General features: G+C 43.4%; 1 protein-coding gene across 1 annotated transcript in view; it reads right to left on the bottom strand.

Annotated features, from left to right (window-relative positions):
* Positions 1-2,152: 2,152 nt before the first annotated feature.
* DNAJC3 (DnaJ heat shock protein family (Hsp40) member C3) overlaps positions 2,153-19,487 on the bottom strand; it is a 264,365-nt gene continuing 247,030 nt past the window's right edge. Inside the window, exons 11-12 of the mRNA XM_078657961.1 lie at positions 14,791-14,939; positions 2,153-6,128 (exon numbers count right to left, since the gene is read on the bottom strand). Coding sequence (XP_078514087.1) covers positions 5,974-6,128; positions 14,791-14,939 — 304 coding nt within the window. The 3' untranslated portion in view covers positions 2,153-5,973. The remainder of the gene's footprint in view (positions 6,129-14,790; positions 14,940-19,487) is intronic.

The raw sequence follows: 19,487 nt of genomic DNA on the forward strand, positions 1-19,487 counted from the left end.
AAGACAGGCCACAGGAAGGTAAATTTTGAAGCTCTTTATTCGTAGCTGCACATCTTGCTGGCAAACCTCACAATCACGAAGACACATCACATTTAAAAGCCAGACGCGTTTCAGGTGTTTGCACTCCTTTCATCAGTGGCGTTTGTGCAAGGCAGTCATGAAAGCACTGTTCATTGCGCACTCGTATTACTTAAAGGTCCCTGCCATGGTGGGCGTGGCTACCAAGAGCCTCCTGGGATCTGTAGTGCGTAAAGTTTTTCCCATGTGGGCGCACTGTTTCATTCTTGCCGAGTAAAGCAAAATGTAACCCATGTGGGCTGATGCGAAGTCCTGACGGACGCTTGCCTTGCTTTATAGATGTCACTACAAGCTAACGGGGCGCTCCCTGCAAAGCACGTCCATTATCCTTCCTCCTGAAAGTTCAATCACCCGATGGTGACCTGACAGGTCCGCAACAGCGGCGAGCAGTCTTCCCGACTTGGAAAGCCAGTGTACATCAATCAAAGCAGGAGCCCAAATTCGAAGACAGGCCACAGGAAGGTAAATTTTGAAGCTCTTTATTCGTAGCTGCACATCTTGCTGGCAAACCTCACAATCACGAAGACACATCACATTTAAAAGCCAGACGCGTTTCAGGTGTTTGCACTCCTTTCATCAGTGGCGTTTGTGCAAGGCAGTCATGAAAGCACTGTTCATTGCGCACTCGAAAAACTTTACGCACTACAGATCCCAGGAGGCTCTTGGTAGCCACGCCCACCATGGCAGGGACCTTTAAGTAATACGAGTGCGCAATGAACAGTGCTTTCATGACTGCCTTGCACAAACGCCACTGATGAAAGGAGTGCAAACACCTGAAACGCGTCTGGCTTTTAAATGTGATGTGTCTTCGTGATTGTGAGGTTTGCCAGCAAGATGTGCAGCTACGAATAAAGAGCTTCAAAATTTACCTTCCTGTGGCATGTCTTCGAATTTGGGCTCCTGCTTTGATTGATGTACACCGGCTTTCCAAGTCGGGAAGACTGCTCGCCGCTGTTGCGGACCTGTCAGGTCACCATCGGGTGATTGAACTTTCAGGAGGAAGGATAATGGACGTGCTTTGCAGGGAGCGCCCCGTTAGCTCGTAGTGACATCTATAAAGCAAGGCAAGCGTCCGTCAGGACTTCGCATCAGCCCACATGGGTTACATTTTGCTTTACTCTGCAAGAATGAAACAGTGCGCCCACATGGGAAAACCTTTACGCACTACAGATCCCAGGAGGCTCTTGGTAGCCACGCCCACCATGGCAGGGACCTTTAAGTAATACGAGTGCGCAATGAACATTGCTTTCATGACTGCCTTGCACAAACGCCACTGATGAAAGGAGTGCAAACACCTGAAACGCGTCTGGCTTTTAAATGTGATGCGTCTTCGTGATTGTGAGGTTTGCCAGCAAGATGTGCAGCTACGAATAAAGAGCTTCAAAATGTACCTTCCTGTGGCCTGTCTTCGAATTTGGGCTCCTGCTTTGATTGATGTACACCGGCTTTCCAAGTCGGGGAGACTGCTCGCCGCTGTTGCGGACCTGTCAGGTCACCATCGGGTGATTGAACTTTCAGGAGGAAGGATAATGGACGTGCTTTGCAGGGAGCGCCCCGTTAGCTCGTAGTGACATCTATAAAGCAAGGCAAGCGTCCGTCAGGACTTCGCATCAGCCCACATGGGTTACATTTTGCTTTACTCGGCAAGAATGAAACAGTGCACCCACATGGGAAAAACTTTACGCACTACAGATCCCAGGAGGCTCTTGGTAGCCACGTCCACCATGGCAGGGACCTTTAAGTAATACGAGTGCGCAATGAACAGTGCTTTCATGACTGCCTTGCACAAACGCCACTGATGAAAGGAGTGCAAACACCTGAAACGCGTCTGGCTTTTAAATGTGATGTGTCTTCGTTATTGTGAGGTTTGCCAGCAAGATGTGCAGCTACGAATAAAGAGCTTCAAAATTTACCTTCCTGTGGCCTGTCTTCGAATTTGGGCTCCTGCTTTGATTGATATAGATATATATATATAAATATATATATACATATATATATCCCCCACCTCCCCCAAGGAGGTAGGATTGTGGGTTGAATGTTTACATGTTTTGTAGAAATTGCACAATCACACAAATGCCACCATAAATATCTTTATTCAATGTGGAAGTATAAACATCATATAAAAATAATGACCACTTTTCTAGGTACTTGTGAAAATACAGAGGAATTGGGCTTTCGTTTTTGTACTCGACAGCAAATTTTTTAAATGTTTGGAAACAAAACGATAGAACGTTGATCTCAATCCCTGATTTTAAAATCCTAGATTTGCTGCAATGCAAATAATTAACCACTAACACTGGACTGATGCATCTGAATAGATTTACAGTATGTAGTTTAGCTTCCATTTGGCACTCAGATTATGGAATTACAGAAGATGGACAAAAAGCAACCAGTCACCTTTCCAAAGTAATTGTAGCTTTGTTAATTGGAAAGATGCAAATTAAAAATATGAGATACTACAAAGTGCAATTCATATTGAATATATCAAAAAGGAAATATCACTTTCAGAAGACTGCTGTCTGTAAACATAGTTCACCTTAAAAATAAGGCATGGTTTCAGAATTATACAGTTACTTTGTTTTAAATATATGTAAAACACGTGTTTGCATCCTCGATTTTCTTAACCTCTTTTGTTTGCAGATTACTTAGATCTACAGAAACACAATACTGCACAATTCCAGTATCTGGTTTAAAGGTATATTGCAAGGTATGAAAATGCTATGGGTGTGCTGACCTTCTCTGAATCTTTTGCAGCACATCCCAAACATAGAGTTTGTGACCTCCATTTCAACTCCTGCTCGCTGAATCCAGAAATGAAAAAATGTAGCTCAAAGGGAGAAAACGCTTGTGATTTTAATCCATTGGCAGTTTCTGATTACTAAGGCTACTCCTATTTGCAAATTGGAATCCAGAGAGCAGTGCTCAAAGAAATAAAATAAAAAATAATGCAGACTGAAAAAAGCGGTTGTCCCGCACACTTCTCTATCACGGATATACATTTTGGGATGCCACAAAGGTTCTACATACATTGGTATGTGACAGACGATTCAGGAGGCAAGTACTGTATTTGTGATCAAAGAAGGCCAGTCAAGATTACAAGTACTATCATAGTGGCAAATCCCCGGGTACAATCAGTACTATTACTTCTTAATCTCCATAGAATCGAGGGTACTTTTAACAGTCTCTTTCAAGTATTAAAAACCAGGGAGAAAAATACACAAGATTCTTCGTCAAATAAAAATCAAAATCACAGAAGACCTCTGGAAGTAAACCGGCACAAGCCCCCAGTCCTGTATAGCTAAAAAAATTATATATTTCTATGTGCCCCTCACAGCAATTTCCTCACCACAGAAATCACCTTCGGTTTTCTTAGATGCGACTTTAATATACAGAAGTATCCTCTGCAGGCATATTGTCTGCAGAGACAAGGAAAATGACAAAATGATATTTGTCTGTGGCTTTTACTGAATGGGAAACAACTTTATGATTACAGAACCAGCTTTGAAGTAGCTATTGGAGTAAAACCTGACAAAGTCAATATGAGAAAGGGCATGCATGTGTGTTTTTTTCAATTTGTTGGAGACACTTCACTTAAAATATTTCACCTTTACGTGGGATAGCAATAAGAGTAGCAGTAGAAGACCGGAGAAATGCGTCTAGCATTTCCAACAATGACAGTAGTAAATAGCGTAGCCAGATAATCTAACCATTTCACATCTCACTTTTCTGTCATTGAGCTATAAGCAGGAGAAGGAGATATGATGCAAAGATTGCAACAGTAGGCTTTTGCCCACGAGCAGCTTGCATATAGTACATTGTGTGAGAGGGCAAATAATGAAGACATTTTTTTCTTCAATGAACCATTTCACACCCTTTGCATAACTAGAAGGGCAATGATTTTTAAAGATGTCGCAGCCCTCTGAAAATTACCAGCTCGAAATAGTACGGCATTAAGCTGGATCTGAAATTATCTCACGTTGTGGATCACAATCAGGAACTTTTATTCTGTGAGTGGATGGGTTTTACTCTAGACTTGGGTCTGATCTGCTCCTGACTTTTCCAGCAGTAATATATACTTATGTAAAAATGCGTTTGTGAATCCGGCCCAGCTTAAGGATAAGACACTGAACCTTCTGTCAAACGCTTATGATAATTTACATGCTCAAACAGCACAGACCTTAACAGAGGTATGTGGCAGGAGAAGATTGCCTCACTGCCAAGCAGTCTTTCATTAAATACTACCTTGATTTTTAGAAAAGCAAGTATCTAGTTCCGGTCTTTTAGGAATAAGCGATATGCCTTATTTGGTGACAAGATGTTGCCTGTCGAATATCTGTCACTCTGAAAACAGAGCGATTTTGGCGACTCCTCTAGTCAAACTATAAAGGACACCCCATTGTTAAGGATTTAGCCTGTTCCTGTGACTTTCATTCTCAAGTATTGCTGCTGCTTGAAATGCTGTAATAAGGAAGTGCAGGTAAATGTATACCTCCAGTCTTTACAATAAATACTACAAAACTAATGATATGGCTGCAACTGAACATCATTTTGTTAATATAATTGGGAGAATGTTGATGTTTGCTGAGCAATACGTTTTGTTCTGCAATACTGCTTACTTAGCTTAATACCATATTTAATAATGAAAATTAAACTGCGATTATCTCAACTTTAGGGCCTTAATACAAGTCTTCATTTAGAATAGGATTTGCATTTCATATTTCTAAATCGATTCTGGGAGGGCAAGAGGTAACAGGAAGACGCAGACTCATAATCCTACTTCCTCTTCACAAAGTTGTTTTTTTTGCACAATCAGTAGTGTCAAGCAGGGGTTGCGAAATCCTTATGTAAACGTTGAACTGTAGGATTCTTTTTCCTCCTCCGCATCAGTACTTCCTATGACGAGTTCCACTTCACAAGCAGGTTATGCAACTTTTATTCTACACTTGCACAGTTATTGATTTCATGTTGAATAAAATCACGGACAGATGTGTGGCAACAGCAGGGTCCATTGGGTGCTCCCTATGCAACACTTCAAAACAAGCATCAAGTCCATCTCCTACAATTAATAAATAAAACGTAACTATTTATCAGATGACTTCTTATTTGGCACTGCTACTGCTTCTTCAAGGAGTTGGGAAGAGATATATTCCATGTGTATGGGCATTTAATTTGCATGCTTCCAGAACTACTGCACATGGCAACCATACAGCCACAATGCACCACATAAGTAAATGACCCAGACTGTAATTTCTACTGATCGTCAATCCATTAAAGGGAGAACATACATCATGGTATCTAAAGATAGTGAATGCAGTGCTGTATTTGCTTTAGGTGATGGAAATGGCTGATGCAGGTCTTATGTTCAATTGCACCAACTCTGGATCCTTGAACATGGTACCAATTTTGCTCCCCAAGGAAGAGGCGCCACCTTCACAAAGAATTACATACAGCTTGTTTACACATGCAACGGGGTTTGTGTTAAATAAATTAATACTTTGCCAAAAGTAGTCTTTATGTCCTTTCACGGTGTTACCAACTATTTGATACAGCAAGGACTTCAGTTACACAGTCAAACATTGTAGGTTAAGGACTGGGAGAAAAAAATCCTTGTGAAAAAAACCCAGTCTCCTTTGAATGGAGGTGATGCCACAGAGATAATAACCAACTGTTATTGAATGTCACATGGTGAATGAAAGCAAAATTCAAGCGTCAAAAAAGGTTGGGTCAATGGAATTTGTTAGCTGTGCATGCCCACAATTCCATCCCATTTCATCTTAACATTTCAAAACCCATTCAAAGACACCAAGAAAGAGGAATGTCACAATTCATCAGAATCCCAATGTAAATTGTTTTAAAACTGTTTTTATGATGGGAGGGTTTTGAAGCAACACAAACTTAATTGAAATTAAATTTGAAATTAAATCCGTTTCCTGAGCCAAAGGGATTAAACCCTTGCCACTGGTTCCATCTGTGGAAATTTTGACCACCGCCACCCTGCTGGTTTTCAGGGTCCAAAGGATCTTCTCCAGCATCGAACCGCCTCCTCATTTCTTGAAATAAATAAACAAACATAGAAAGAGATAAAAAATAAATACATATATTAAAAAATGCTTATTTTAAGTACCTTGCAGTTGAGAGTCTGAAGACTTTAAGTTAATCCATCAGATATTAATTCTTGATTGAAATCAGTTAGTAACAAAAGGAGTATGTTACTCACCCTGTAAGCATCTATTCGTAGCATGTAGTAGTGCTGCAGATTCACATGCAATGCACACTCTTGCCATCTAGTGTTGGGTCCAGACCCTGCAAGTTGTTGTTCTCAAGGAAGTATTTTATGGTCGACATCAAGCATCGTATCTCCTCCTCCTCGAGGTACTGTGCATGTTCAACGGCTCCTTAGTTAGATGGGGGTATTTATTCCCACTAAAAAAGGAAGTTGGGATATAGTCTGCTAAGTTAGCTGTATGCTGTTGAACAGGATATAATTATTTTTTATAGGAGTCACCATCTAATAACCTGCTGGGGAGGTGGGAGGATGCATGTGAATCTGCAGCACTACATGCTACAAATAGATACTTACAGGGTACGCAACATACTTCATTTGTAGCATGTGTTGGCTGTAGATACAGGCATGAGATGGTGTATTTGCGAAATAATGTGTGGAGAACTGTTTGCCCTACTAAAGCCTGTTCTCTGGCTTGTACAGCCACACAATAGTCTTTAGTTAAAGTGTGTGGGTTTGTCCATGTTGCCGCTTTGCAAATGTCTGTTAGCGGGATATGTCCCAAGAATACCACTGATGCTGCTTTTTTCCTTGTTCAATGTGCCCTTGCCATTTTAGGTAAAGCTTGTTTTGCTTTGATGTAGAACATGTTTATACATTTTACTAACTAACTTGCAATTCCTGCTTTTGAGATGGGCTTCCCTTTACCAGTGTTTGAAAATGTCACAAATAACTGTTGCGTTTTCTTAAATGATTTTGTTTTGTTCTTTCCACATAGTACATTAGAGCACGTATGACATCTAATCTATGTAACACTCTCTCTGCGACTGTTTCTGGGTTAGGAGAGAAAACTGGCAAGTCTAATGTTTGATTTAATTGGAAAGGTGATCCAACTTTTTGGCAGAAACTTTGGGTTTGTGCATAGTCGAACTTTATCCTAGAACACTTGGAAGTAAGGTTCTTCTATAGTGAATGCATGTATTTCGCTAACTCTGTGTAGCGATGTTATTGCAACAAGGAATGCTACTTCCATGTTAGAAATTGTATTTCACATTTTTGCATGGGTTCAAATGTTGTGGACATTAATCTTGTTTAGGTGCCATGATGGTACAGGGGGTGTACATGGTGGAATTACTCTTTTAAGTCCCTCCATAAACGCCTTTATGACTGGAATATGAAAAAAAGATTGAGGTTTCCTATTTTGCAGGTATGCAGCAATCGCTGCGAAATGCAGTTTTATAGATATGTATGGTAAATGTGATGTCTGATGTCCTAAATACCATACTAGTTGTTTTTCAGTTGGCGAGGAAGGGTTTATGCTGTTTGTTGCACAATAGTGTACAATGAGTTTCCATATTCCTGCAAAACACATTCTTGTTCTTGGTTTTCTGGCTTCTTTGAGAATGTTCATACATTCTTGAAGTAAATGTAGGTATCCAAATTTCTTAGACCTCAGGAGCCATATTGCAAGATTGAGTTGTGTACATTGGGGTGTCTCACTCTGCCCCTAGTGGGTGTCAGAAGTTCTGGAATGTTGGGAAGCTTCTTGTGATGTACTAGGGAGAGCTCCAGCAAGGTTGTATACCATGATTGTCGTGCCCATGTTGGAGCTATGAGTATCATTGTTAAAGATGTTTGTTTGAATTTCCTGCCCACATGTGGGATGAGTGGGAGAGGCAGAAAAGAGTATGAAAATACCCCTAACCAGACCAGTTAATCTATAGTGCATTGCCCTTGGATTGTGGGTGTGGGTGCGAAGTTTTGACATTTTGCGTTTTGTGCGGTGGTGAAGAGATCTATTGTTGGAGTACCCCACCGTCTGCCAAGATCTAAATCAGGGCCTAAGTGTTCTATTCTTTTCTTGTATTCATCTCGGAGATGTTGCAATAAATCTTCCATTTTATCCCAGGTTGCCCTATGGTATCTTCATAGAAGGCCCACTAAATTGGCGATCCGCCAATTATTGGCATGGCTAGTTGCTAACGTTTTCCTTGCTGCATTCATTCTCTTACTCTCCTTGTCAGGGGAAGGATTTTCCCCTATGCCTTGTGATGCTGATTTTTTTTGTGCTGTTGTGACTACTATAGTCTGCAGTAGGGCGTTCTGAAATATAGTGGGTTCAATGTGGTATGTGTGTATGTCTGAATCTGGAAGGACAACATCATAGTCATCCCATTGGTCTGGGTAGTAATCTACTTGTTCGTGTTCAGGGCTTGCTTTACCCCCCATATTCTTGTGATGGTGACCTTGTATGAGGGGCTTGAGGATGACTACTGGGTATGGGACTTGTGGCCCTATGCTCTGTTGCTACTACTTTGGGTAGTGGCAGTGGCAGTGGCACATCCAAACTTTAACCCTGTCTTTTGGATGCCTCTTTATTTATCTTCTGCATAATCTTGTGCAGTCTTTCAAAAACATTGCCTTCTTCGTGTTAGGTTTGTTCTTGTGTTGTTTTTTCCTGCTTCTCTCGTGTCTTTGTAGATGTTCCCGAGGAAGGAGTCTTTGTTTTTGGAGTAGGCGCCTGCAAGATCTTCTACGGCATCGGAAAGTGTCCCTTATCCTTTGTCTGAGTAAACGTGTGCTTTGGATCCGTCGATTCTGAGAACTTTCTCGTCACTTCTTGGCTTGCTCCCGGTTTGCGACCAGAGCCATAAGGCTGTGGCATGCCGTGGTGATGAGAAGGAGGCCTGTGTAAGATATTCTTAACATAGGGCGAGACAATTGTACTCACTGCCCTTGGCATGATCTTCATTCTGGGCCCCATCCCCGGAGTCAGCTGCACATTGCCACCAACCGGCAGGTCCAACTCGGCCTCTTTGCTGTCTTCCATCAGAGGCGACATAGTGAAGGCTAGTGATGGCTCACCCTTGTTTGACCATTATCTCGGCAAATAACTCACTCTCACTGTCGGTTTAGTCGTGGGAGAATCCCGCTTCTGCTGCCATCTCCTCGTATGGGCTAGGCGTCAATCTTGTCTACTTTGCAGCGCCTTTTTGTTTTTAAAAAGGTTGCTCGCTGCACAGTTTTGTTCTTTGTGCTCCAGTGATAGGCACGGATTACAGAACTTATGGGTTTCGGAATATGCACATTGCGCTCCACACTAAAGGCACCTCATTAATAAACTTTCCTTTTTCGTCTTCATTACCCGGAGACGAATATTTTTACATGATCTCATCTCCGGCTGACAGCGGTGTGGGGTCATGTGCAGTGTCCCAGAGATCTAGTCCATAGTATCGTCTACATGGCCCCCAAATCCTGTAGAATTTTCTGGGGCAGCAGCTGCTCAGGTATGTGGTACGTTCTACGGTCATGTATAGATACATTTCTGGTCCACTCCTGTACCGTATGAGTTTCTGCCACCCCCCAGTGCCTGCCCATTACACGCTTCGTCACTGTCAGACCCAGGGAGGCAAAGAGCAATTGTGTACTGGTAACATCTCACTCGGGATCCCCAGGAGAACAAAACCCAGGGTTAAGCGGCAACGACACCATCAATATCTCTCCTAGTATTCCAACTATGGCCACCCAATAAGTTTGCACGATGGGGCATATCCATATCGTATGATACAAATCACCTTTAATGTCTCTACAATTGAGGCAATTTGGTGTCTCTGACCTGCCCATCTTGTGGAGCTTCTCCCTTTTATAATACACTCTATGTAGAATGTGGTATTGTACGAAGCGTAACCTTGCTTTGATGGCTATCTCTCTATGATGCATTAGAGCCGCCTCCCAGTCTATGTCTTCCAAAGGCCCTATGTCCTTCTCCCACGTTTTCCTTAATTTTCTTAAATTGTCTGGTTTGTTGTTGTTTATGGTTTTGTATGTGAGGGAGACTGCCTTCACTACGAACTCCTCTTGCAGCAGTTTCCCCTCTAGTGGAGAGTATTCGAGTAAGTCAATGCATGAAATGTCTTCCCTCTGCCACGCACGGCGCAGCTGTGCATATTCGATGAATTGGGATCTGTGCAGTCTGTATTCCTGATAAATTTTAGGCTAGGTTTTGAGTGTCCTTTTTTCCAGGACATCTCCTATTGTGGAGATACCTAGGAGATCCCACTCCTTTAATCCCTTTAATTTACGCAGTTCTCTGAACCTTCCCAGAGCTGCGTAGCCTTTGTGGACCGGTTTGTCCACCCAACAACATTTGTTGCTCTCTCCCATGCCTCTAGGGCGACTCTTGCTGCCGTCAGTAATTGAGAAGTGCCTTCCCCGCCATAAAGATAGTACAGATGTGTGCGCGGCGACATCAATTCTCTTTCTAGACAGTATGTAGGGTGGTCCCATGCCCAATGTACCCATTCATTAACGGGAATGAGATGGGTGGCCCAACAGTATGCCTCTATATCTGGCAGAACAATTACACTGTTGTAGGGGTTGATCTGTAATGTCTTCAGCGCTTTTCTGGGGTGCCCTCCCTGCCATAATAGGGATCTAACATCGCTCTCCACCCCGGTGAACACTGACTGAGAGAGTGGGTGGTATGCGTTTTGGAGCGTGTAGAGCAGTTGCAACATGGCCGATGCCTGGTGGAGCTGCATCCACAGCTATAAGGCAGATTGGCTCTGGCACAACGCCATGGCCGTCACTTACCCAGCCGGACATCAGACATAGATCTCGTCATTTCTTTGCTGCTGTCTCCTCCCTTCCCCTGCCTTCTGACGAATCATTGATGGTCGGCTATCGACTGAGCCAGTCTCTACGGTGCTGATGCCTGGTGAAGTTCCCTGGACGGCTGTTGAGGAGCTGGGAGGGGGTTCACCCCTCCTGATCATACCCCGGCCTTTTCTGGCTCGACTACCGCTTCTTGCCCTAATGCCTGCCCTCTAGCTTCGCCTCCTGTGGGACGTCTGGGACCCGTGAGTCCTTTCCAGGTACAGGGGTGCAGTGGTGGTGAGCTTTCACAGCACTACGGTGCAACACCCCCAGGCTTTTCGTTGCCTTCTGAGCCTGGGAGGCGCACCCCCCTGGACTACGCTCTGCCTCCCTTTCTCTAAGACTGCTCCCTAACTCCCAGGCAGACTTCCCCTGACCTACGATGTGTGGATCGTTGACACCGATGCTCCCATGGTCCAGAGCCTGTGCACGCAAACGGCCGACATTCTACAGCCTTGCACCCTCCTTTGGTAATGTGACTGCGTCCCCCCTCCGACTCTACTCTATGGAATTCAGCTCTCTTGTTTTTTTTACTTGTGTGCATCCCGCCATTGTAGGGAAGGTTTCCGTCGATATCCACGACCCCGATCTGCCATCTTGTTGGCCTTTGTCCATTCTTCTTCCTGCTGAATTCCATCCTGGCGGCCCTCAAATGTTTCTCTTTTTTGCTGGACTGTCTTAACTCTACCTCCCCCTCAGGCTCCCTTCTCTCCTCTCACCTATCAGAGACTCTGATTCTTGTCCCCACTTACCTTCTCTGCCCCTTATGATTGCCATTTACTTTGTAATCATTGTGTAACTAATGTTTAATTATTGAGCCTTGCAACTCGTTCCTTATGGAAAGCGCTCCGATACCTCTGGGTCTAGCCAGCGCTATATAAAACTCATCAAAAAAATAAATAAGTTGTGGTAGGGTCATTATTTAAAAAATAGCTGCTCTTCCAAGCAAAGAGAGAGAGAAGTCTCTCCATCTCTCCGCGTCTTGTTTGAAGTTCTGTAGGACCTTTTGCAGGTTACGGTGTCTGCATCTCTCTCTGTGTAGGGTAATGAAAATTCCCAGATACCGAAAGCCTTCCTATAAAGCTTTATGGTTTCCGGGCAGTGGCAACCCATCCGGGGTTCCGCCAGGGATATAAAGCGTGGACTTAATTCAGTTTATCCTGTATCTGGAGTGTCGTCCATACTCCTCTAAAGAGTCTAACAGGACTGGGAGAATGTCAAGATTAGTAAAGTACGGAAGAACGTCATCAACGTAGAGGGAAATCTTATTTACCTCCTCGCTGACCAACTTAATTTTTAACCTCCAATTTCAAATTCCTTTATAAGTACACAACGGCTTGAATTTATCAGTTTTATATTTACTTCTTTATATATGTTTTAATAATCTGTTAATATTTAATTTTCAAAGCTGGCGTCGGTCCCCTGAGTAGGCACTGTGGACCCCCAGGGGTCCACAGAGCACAGGTTAAGAACCGCCGGCATAGAGACGAAACTACTAAACAGTAGACTGGTCACATCTATCCTACAAGCTCATGCCTCGGAGAGCACATTGTGCTAAAAACATTAAATCAATGCTGGCAAAGAAACGCAACTCATAGAAGTCATGAAAAATTTGCCTTAGTGATATGTAGCCTGTGGTACCATGGAACCAGCATCGACAAAAAGGTTACTAAGCTTAGCAAGAATTATCACTCTAATATCAACTTCGAAAGCATGTCAGAAACATTGGCTTCTCATTTTCTCTAAATTGAGAAAACAGAAATAATTGTCGTTTTCAGTAAAAAGTATAAATCATGTTACCCTAAAACACAAGATTAGAATTTTTGCTAAACCACTTTATTCTTCAAACAAAAATGTGAAATTATCATAAGACATTAAAGTACTGCTGTCACACAAGGACACATACTACCTTTCATACGTGCTTCCCAACTTGGAATACCAGCCACGTTTGGATTTTCATCGCCATAATGCCATTTAAGACTACAATTATATAAAATGACCACAATAATTGAAGAATTGTAATATTGTGGCAGGGTGATCACTATGAAACAGACTGACACAAAATGTTTAAAACATTTATGTTATATTAAACAATTGGAACCATTATGTTAGGGGGAGCCAGAATGTCACCATTAATGGCCACAATATTTTATGGGTTGAGCCCAATAGTCAGGGATATCCAGAATGTTGCCTAGATTCTCGACAATAAGAAGATAGTGGGGCATCAGTAGTCTACAATAAGCTCCAACGGGGATGTTACCCTCCGTACCACAAATGCACAGGCTCTCAAACCCGTTCACAAACATACATCCACACAGGCTCTCCGCCACCCACCTCGGTCCCTTCCCGCAGCTTGTTCTGGTCAGTTGAGTAGCTGGTGGTTCTTTGGTTCACATCCAGCCCAGCGGAGGCCTTCCAAGTGGGAAGCACACAGCAACAGGACCAGGCATTTGCTGGTGAAATTACCTCCTCTGCCAATCAGCAGATGAGGGAAGAATCACAAGAGGTCTTTGTTCGAGTAAGGGTTGAAGCTTACACTGATCCTAGCTCATGCAAAGCTATATATTCGGCCAACCAAGGTTTGGTCTGTGTCCCTCGAGTTAAGAAAGCGAGAGCAGGGGGCCGTTCGTTTGGCCTCTTGGCGGCCAAACTGTGGAACTCCCTTCCAGCAAGCATCCAAGCCACCCCCAACCTTCTGACGTTTCGGAAATCCTTGAAGACCTGGCTGTTCTCTATCTGATAACTGTCGCTCGCTGTGTCTCCTTGGTTTCTGTCTGGTTTCTGTTTGCGCTGGGATGCCTCATTGCTGAGGCAGCCATGCGCATTACAAATCCTGAAATAAATAAATATTTTTTTTTAATTCACACTGCATGTAGAAGGGGGCAACAGCTCAGGCGTGGTCCAACGACATGCTGTAAGCATGTGCAAGGGAGGCATTTGCTGAGCTGATGGCTGGTGTAAAGGCCGTCAACACTGCTAATGATTTTCTTAAGCAGCGGAGGAAAGTGGGGGGCTCTGCCGGCCAGTCACCACTGTCAATATGAACTATTTTGTTAGGAGGTGGTGTAACTACAAACAACCCGGAAGCCTCAAAACCCTTGGAGAGTTTCCAGTCACCTCCAGTTCTGCCTCTCACGTCACTACCCATCCCTTCCAACAAGACTCACCCCACCACCCTTACCCTCCTCACTGAACCTTTTAGCATGATGCTGTTATACTCTGCCCAGGCCTGCGTTAACGTAGCACATTGTAAAACCCCCAATGCGAGCAGTACTCTGTTACTATGTAGCTAGTTTCAATCCATACATGCAAATTGCCCTGATCAAATATACTGCACCAAAAATACTTTAATCAGTCAACTTTTGGCATATGGCAGTAATCAGAACGCTAATAATGGAGCATTGGCCTCTCAGTAGTTTATTTACACTTATGGCATTGTATACCAACCAGGGAATTTGAAACTAACCTCCTCCAGGCAATGTTTGAAAACATTCCTATACTCTAGGTTTTCCTCACTACTATGACCAATGAATTAGTAGTCTAATGAAATTCTAAACAGTATGAATGTTTGGAGACCAGGCATGCAGTTGAATGCAGTGTAACGACAGATCTGTTCAATGTTCAATGTTTGTTCTTGTTAAAATAGAGATAGTTACTGAGTAAAAACAATTTGTTAAACTATATGGACTCGTAATATTAGCAAAACACAGTTATAAATACCACAATATTATAAGACTAAAACGCGTATATTCTCTGTGGAATTATAATAAGATTAAAGGGGAAACAGAGGAAAGCAGCCTTTGGAGTGGGACAAGAAGGGTGAAAAAACGTACCTGGATCAGTAAGTACTTCCTTAGCTGATGCGATATCAATAAATCTTTTCTCTGCTTTCTTCTTCTCCTCTTCATTTTGGAAGTTATCAGGGTGCCACTGCTGCGCTAACTTTCTATATGCTTTAATGATTTCTTGTTTTTTGGCATTTCTGAAATTAAACAAAACAAATCTATAGGCACTGTTCATAAAACTACTGAACATTCTCCCGACAGTTAATCACTCTGGCAGGAAAATAGCACGCAGCTGCAAGTAAAATACCCCTACCACTGCCATTACACATGCATAATAAACCTTTTAGGACCAATGTAGTCGGCAGGTACAATTTTATGTTGATAGATCCTGCTGTTAGTTTCCCTAATACCAACTGAATATACAAAAGCAAATACTGCAAAAGATAACATGGGAATGTATGTGGAATTATAGTTATGCATCTGTAACTTGAAGCACAAGCGGGCCTGTCCGGGTGACTCAGTAGAAAGACCTCCTCTGCTGCATACATTGCTGGTGGCTTTACAAGACCCCACATAGCCAATCGTGGATGCCCGCCCTTACATTATTCAAAAATCCACCAGGCACAACATCTGCTGCTCAAGAATCTGCTTCATAGTGTAGTAACACGTGGTAAGAGTAGTTGGAAGCTTCATTAAGTGATGTCCCGGTCGTTGCCAGGGAATTAACGGGTAAAAATAGCAGTATTATACGTGAGGTAGCTATCAACTATTTGTGCCAGCAGGGTACACCTTAGACTCCAGAGTGTAGCAGTGTTGTTTAACAAGTCTGATACTTTTGTGATGGAAAACTAGACAATATTGGCCTCAAGCAGACTGTCACCCCCCCTAACCACATGTTAGACCCCATCTTCAGGTCCCCAGCCTAACGGCTAGGGCGCTCGACCTCGGACCTGGGGATCTGGGTTCAAGTCTCGGTAACGACGCCAAAAACTTCCTGTGATTCTGGGCAAATCACTTAATCTCACCGAGCCTAAAATGAATGTGTGTCCTTCCTCATGTAACGTAACTGGTGCTATGTAAAGCGCTCGGATACCTGATTCGGTTCGGGTCTAGTTCGCGCTATATAAAACTCTGCAAAAAAAAAAAAAAAAATCAGACACACATCGGAACTCACCTGGACGGACCTCCACATCATTCACTTCTCCCTCACTGGACCACTGCGCATCACCTTCAAAAGACACAGCACACCCTACTGCAGCTGGACCAAGGTTACCAAGCAACAATGGAACAAAACCGTCAGCACCGCTTTATCCGATATCACCAATGACCTGAAGCAGACAGTAGAGAACTTCAATGCCTGGATCACCAGTGCTGCCAACCAAGTTGCCCGCACCAAACCAGACAAAACTCACACACTCACCCAAACGAGCCAGCTGTTACACGCTAGAACTAAGAGCAATTAAAAGCGGATGCGAACAACTGGAAATAAGATGGCAAACCAGCAAGAATGACGTAGACAGTGCCGCCTTCAAATCAACCCTCAACTACTACCACCGCCAGATCAAATCTGCAAAAAAAGGAGCCTCTGACACGCCGTATCGAAACCAGCACCAACCAAACCAAGAAACTCTTCGTCAGAGAGTTCACATGCCTACCACCACAGAAAACACGACCCCTCACAGGAACGGTGCGACTCCCTCGCTGACCACTTCTACAAGATAGCAACCATCTACAGAAATTTCGATCCTCAACCATCCAACCTTCTCTGCCACCCTTCTACCACCACCACCAACCACCCAATCACAGCATGGAAACACTCAACACAAACAACTACCACCCGATGAACGCCAACAACTCAGGAGAACCAAACAACCCATGCCCCCATCGACTTCAACCTCTGAAGCAACTAGATAATTCACCAGCTTACCACCATCCTCAAGCCTCAATAACAACAACCACTTTTCCCGACACATGGAAACACGCGGAGGTCAGACCCGTCCTCAAGAAACCATCAGCAGACACCAGAGAGCTCCAGTACTACCATCCCATCACCCTCCTCCCATTCCCCGCCAAGGTCTTGGAGAAGGTCATCAACCTTAAACTAACAGATCACCGGAATAGAAACAAAATACTAGACTCATCCCAATCAGGTTTCAAAGCCAACCATAGCACTGAGACAGCCCTGATCATAGCAAAAGATGACACCCGAGCCCTACTTGTCAGAGGAGATTCAGCCGCCCCCATCTTCCTGGATCTCTCCACAGCTTTTGACACCTTGTCCCACCACACAATCATTGGTAGACTATGCCAGATAGGAATCACAGACAATGCGCTCCAATGGAATGCATCCTTTCTTACAGATTACACTAAGTGAGTCCGCCTCCAACCCTTCACCTCGCCACCCAAACACACCATCTGCGGAGTAACCCAAGGTTCATCCCTCAGTCCCACTCACAACATCTACATGACACCACTCGCAGACATCGTCAGATCACACGACATCAACATCATCTCCTATGCCGATAACACTCAGCTCGTCTTCTCACTCTCAGCGAACCCCACCCTGACGAAGACCAACTTTCACAACTGCATTAAAAATATCGGACAATGGATGAAAGACAACAGCCTGAAACTCAACACCAATTAAACGGAGGCCCTAACCTTTGGCAGACAAATCACCCTCTGGAACAGCTCCAGGTGCCCAGCAGAGCTCAGACCTACGCCCAAGCGGAGAGACCACACCCGCAACCTCAGCAACATCCTGGACAGGGAACTCTCCATGAAATGTCAGGCCAACGCTGTTGCATCAGCCTGCTTCCACACTAACCGCACGCTCTGCAAAATCCTCAACTGGCTACCCATCAACACAAGAAAGATGGTGACGCAGGTCCTCGTCACCAGCCGGCTCGACTATGGCAACACACTCTATGCAGGCACATCCACCAATCTCGCGCAGGGACTCCAGACAATCCTGAATGCAGTAGCCAGAATGATCCTCAACCTACCCAAGAGGCCACACATCGCCAAGCACCTGAAGGACCTCCACTGGCTCCCTTTCCAGACGAGATGCAAGTTCAAATTTCTGACTCACGCCTACAAAGCCCTCCACTCCCAGGCACCAGACTACATGAACAACTGCGTGACCTTCCACCAACCCGCCAGAAACCTCGGTGCACCTCGTCCTCGCTCAGACACCACGTGTTCGCGGCAGCTGCTCTGGAGGACGATATTCTCCCACCTTGCTCTAAAAGCCTGGAACCTCCCCCTCCCTCCCCCCCCCCTCCACCTCTGTACTTCACTCTTGTTAAACCACTTCAGGAAGGGACTCGAGACCTGGCTCTTCAACGGACACCTGCATCGCAGCGCCTGGATACGCCTCGAGGTGATTAGCCGCGCTATATAAATACTGCTTGATTGATTGATTGATTGGTGAACAAATCTCTTGGTACAAGTGTCCTCATGGACAGGGAATGACATAATCAGAATGTGTTGATGAATATTATATAAGAAATACGGTGGTTTATTCTAGAATTGTAAGCACTCTGGTATAGTAGGATTGATGGAATGAAAAGGAAACGATCTTCTTCAAACAGATGCATTAAAGCCATGTAGTATGTTGACGATCTAATATTTAAAAGGGTTTTCAAATCCGCTTTTGCGCCCAAATGTCAGAAAATGGTTCAATTTCAAGTTTTGTCCCATTGGCAATATATGCTGATTATGTAATAATATTTGTCACTTTCTTCTACATAAAGTTCTGTCTTGACAAAATCTCTGGTAGTTATACTTTAGTAAAAAGAATAGAGGCATGTGACTTTTAATACGCATTGTAAACCATATGGTGTAAGGAAAACTTCTCAAGTATTTACCAAATTAAATGTTTAATGTGATGGGATGGTATATATAACTCCACCATACTTATCTTGTCAGATGTTATGTAAAATATGCTGCTTTAGCGGTGCTTAAACCCATTCACATAAGATAGAGCCATGTTGCTTCCCATAGAAGTGCCAACTGTGTGCAAATAAAATACTTTTTCGTAGCGAAAATAGCTGTGATGCAAAATTAATGCCATCATCTTCAGCAAAGGTATTATTTAGTTTTTTCCAAAACATTATTTTTCACCATTGTTTCTTCTGTTGTTTATTTTCCTCATTGTCTGGAATATTGCATACATCTTCTCCACCAGAGGTAAACAAAATGAAGCAAGCACAAGGAGACGATGGACGGAGCACTAAAACTTTTCAGACACTCACCCCCAGTCACAGATCTGGGTTGAACCCATCATCGTTCTTGAGCTCTGTTTTCCACCCCAGTTCAGACACAGCTATATGCAAGTGAGTCTTGTAAACAATATGAAACCTTGTTCCAGATCAAGGTTTTACGAATACACAGAATAGGCATGGAATGTAACATATATATGAATAAGGTAAACACAAAACGTATCCAAAAGTTTTAGAAAGGGTATACAGTCATGAGGTTTTGATGAAAGCAATAAAACAGGACTAAAAAAAGATGGAGATATAAATCATTCACTTTTGAAGGGACTAGAGAAACAATGGAAATTAAAAAAATGGTTACTCTTCATTTAGAGTCTCATACAATAATAAGGTCTTGTGTAGTATAAAATAGATTAAAAAAACATTGGAACATCATGAAAAATAATATTTTGTTACAGCACTTTAGTAGTTAAGGAATATGCTACTTGCCAGTATGCATCTGTTCTTGGCATGTAGGGCTGCTGA

The sequence above is a fragment of the Lissotriton helveticus genome, chromosome 8, assembly GCF_964261635.1.
Source record: "Lissotriton helveticus chromosome 8, aLisHel1.1, whole genome shotgun sequence".
NCBI lineage: Eukaryota > Metazoa > Chordata > Amphibia > Caudata > Salamandridae > Lissotriton > Lissotriton helveticus.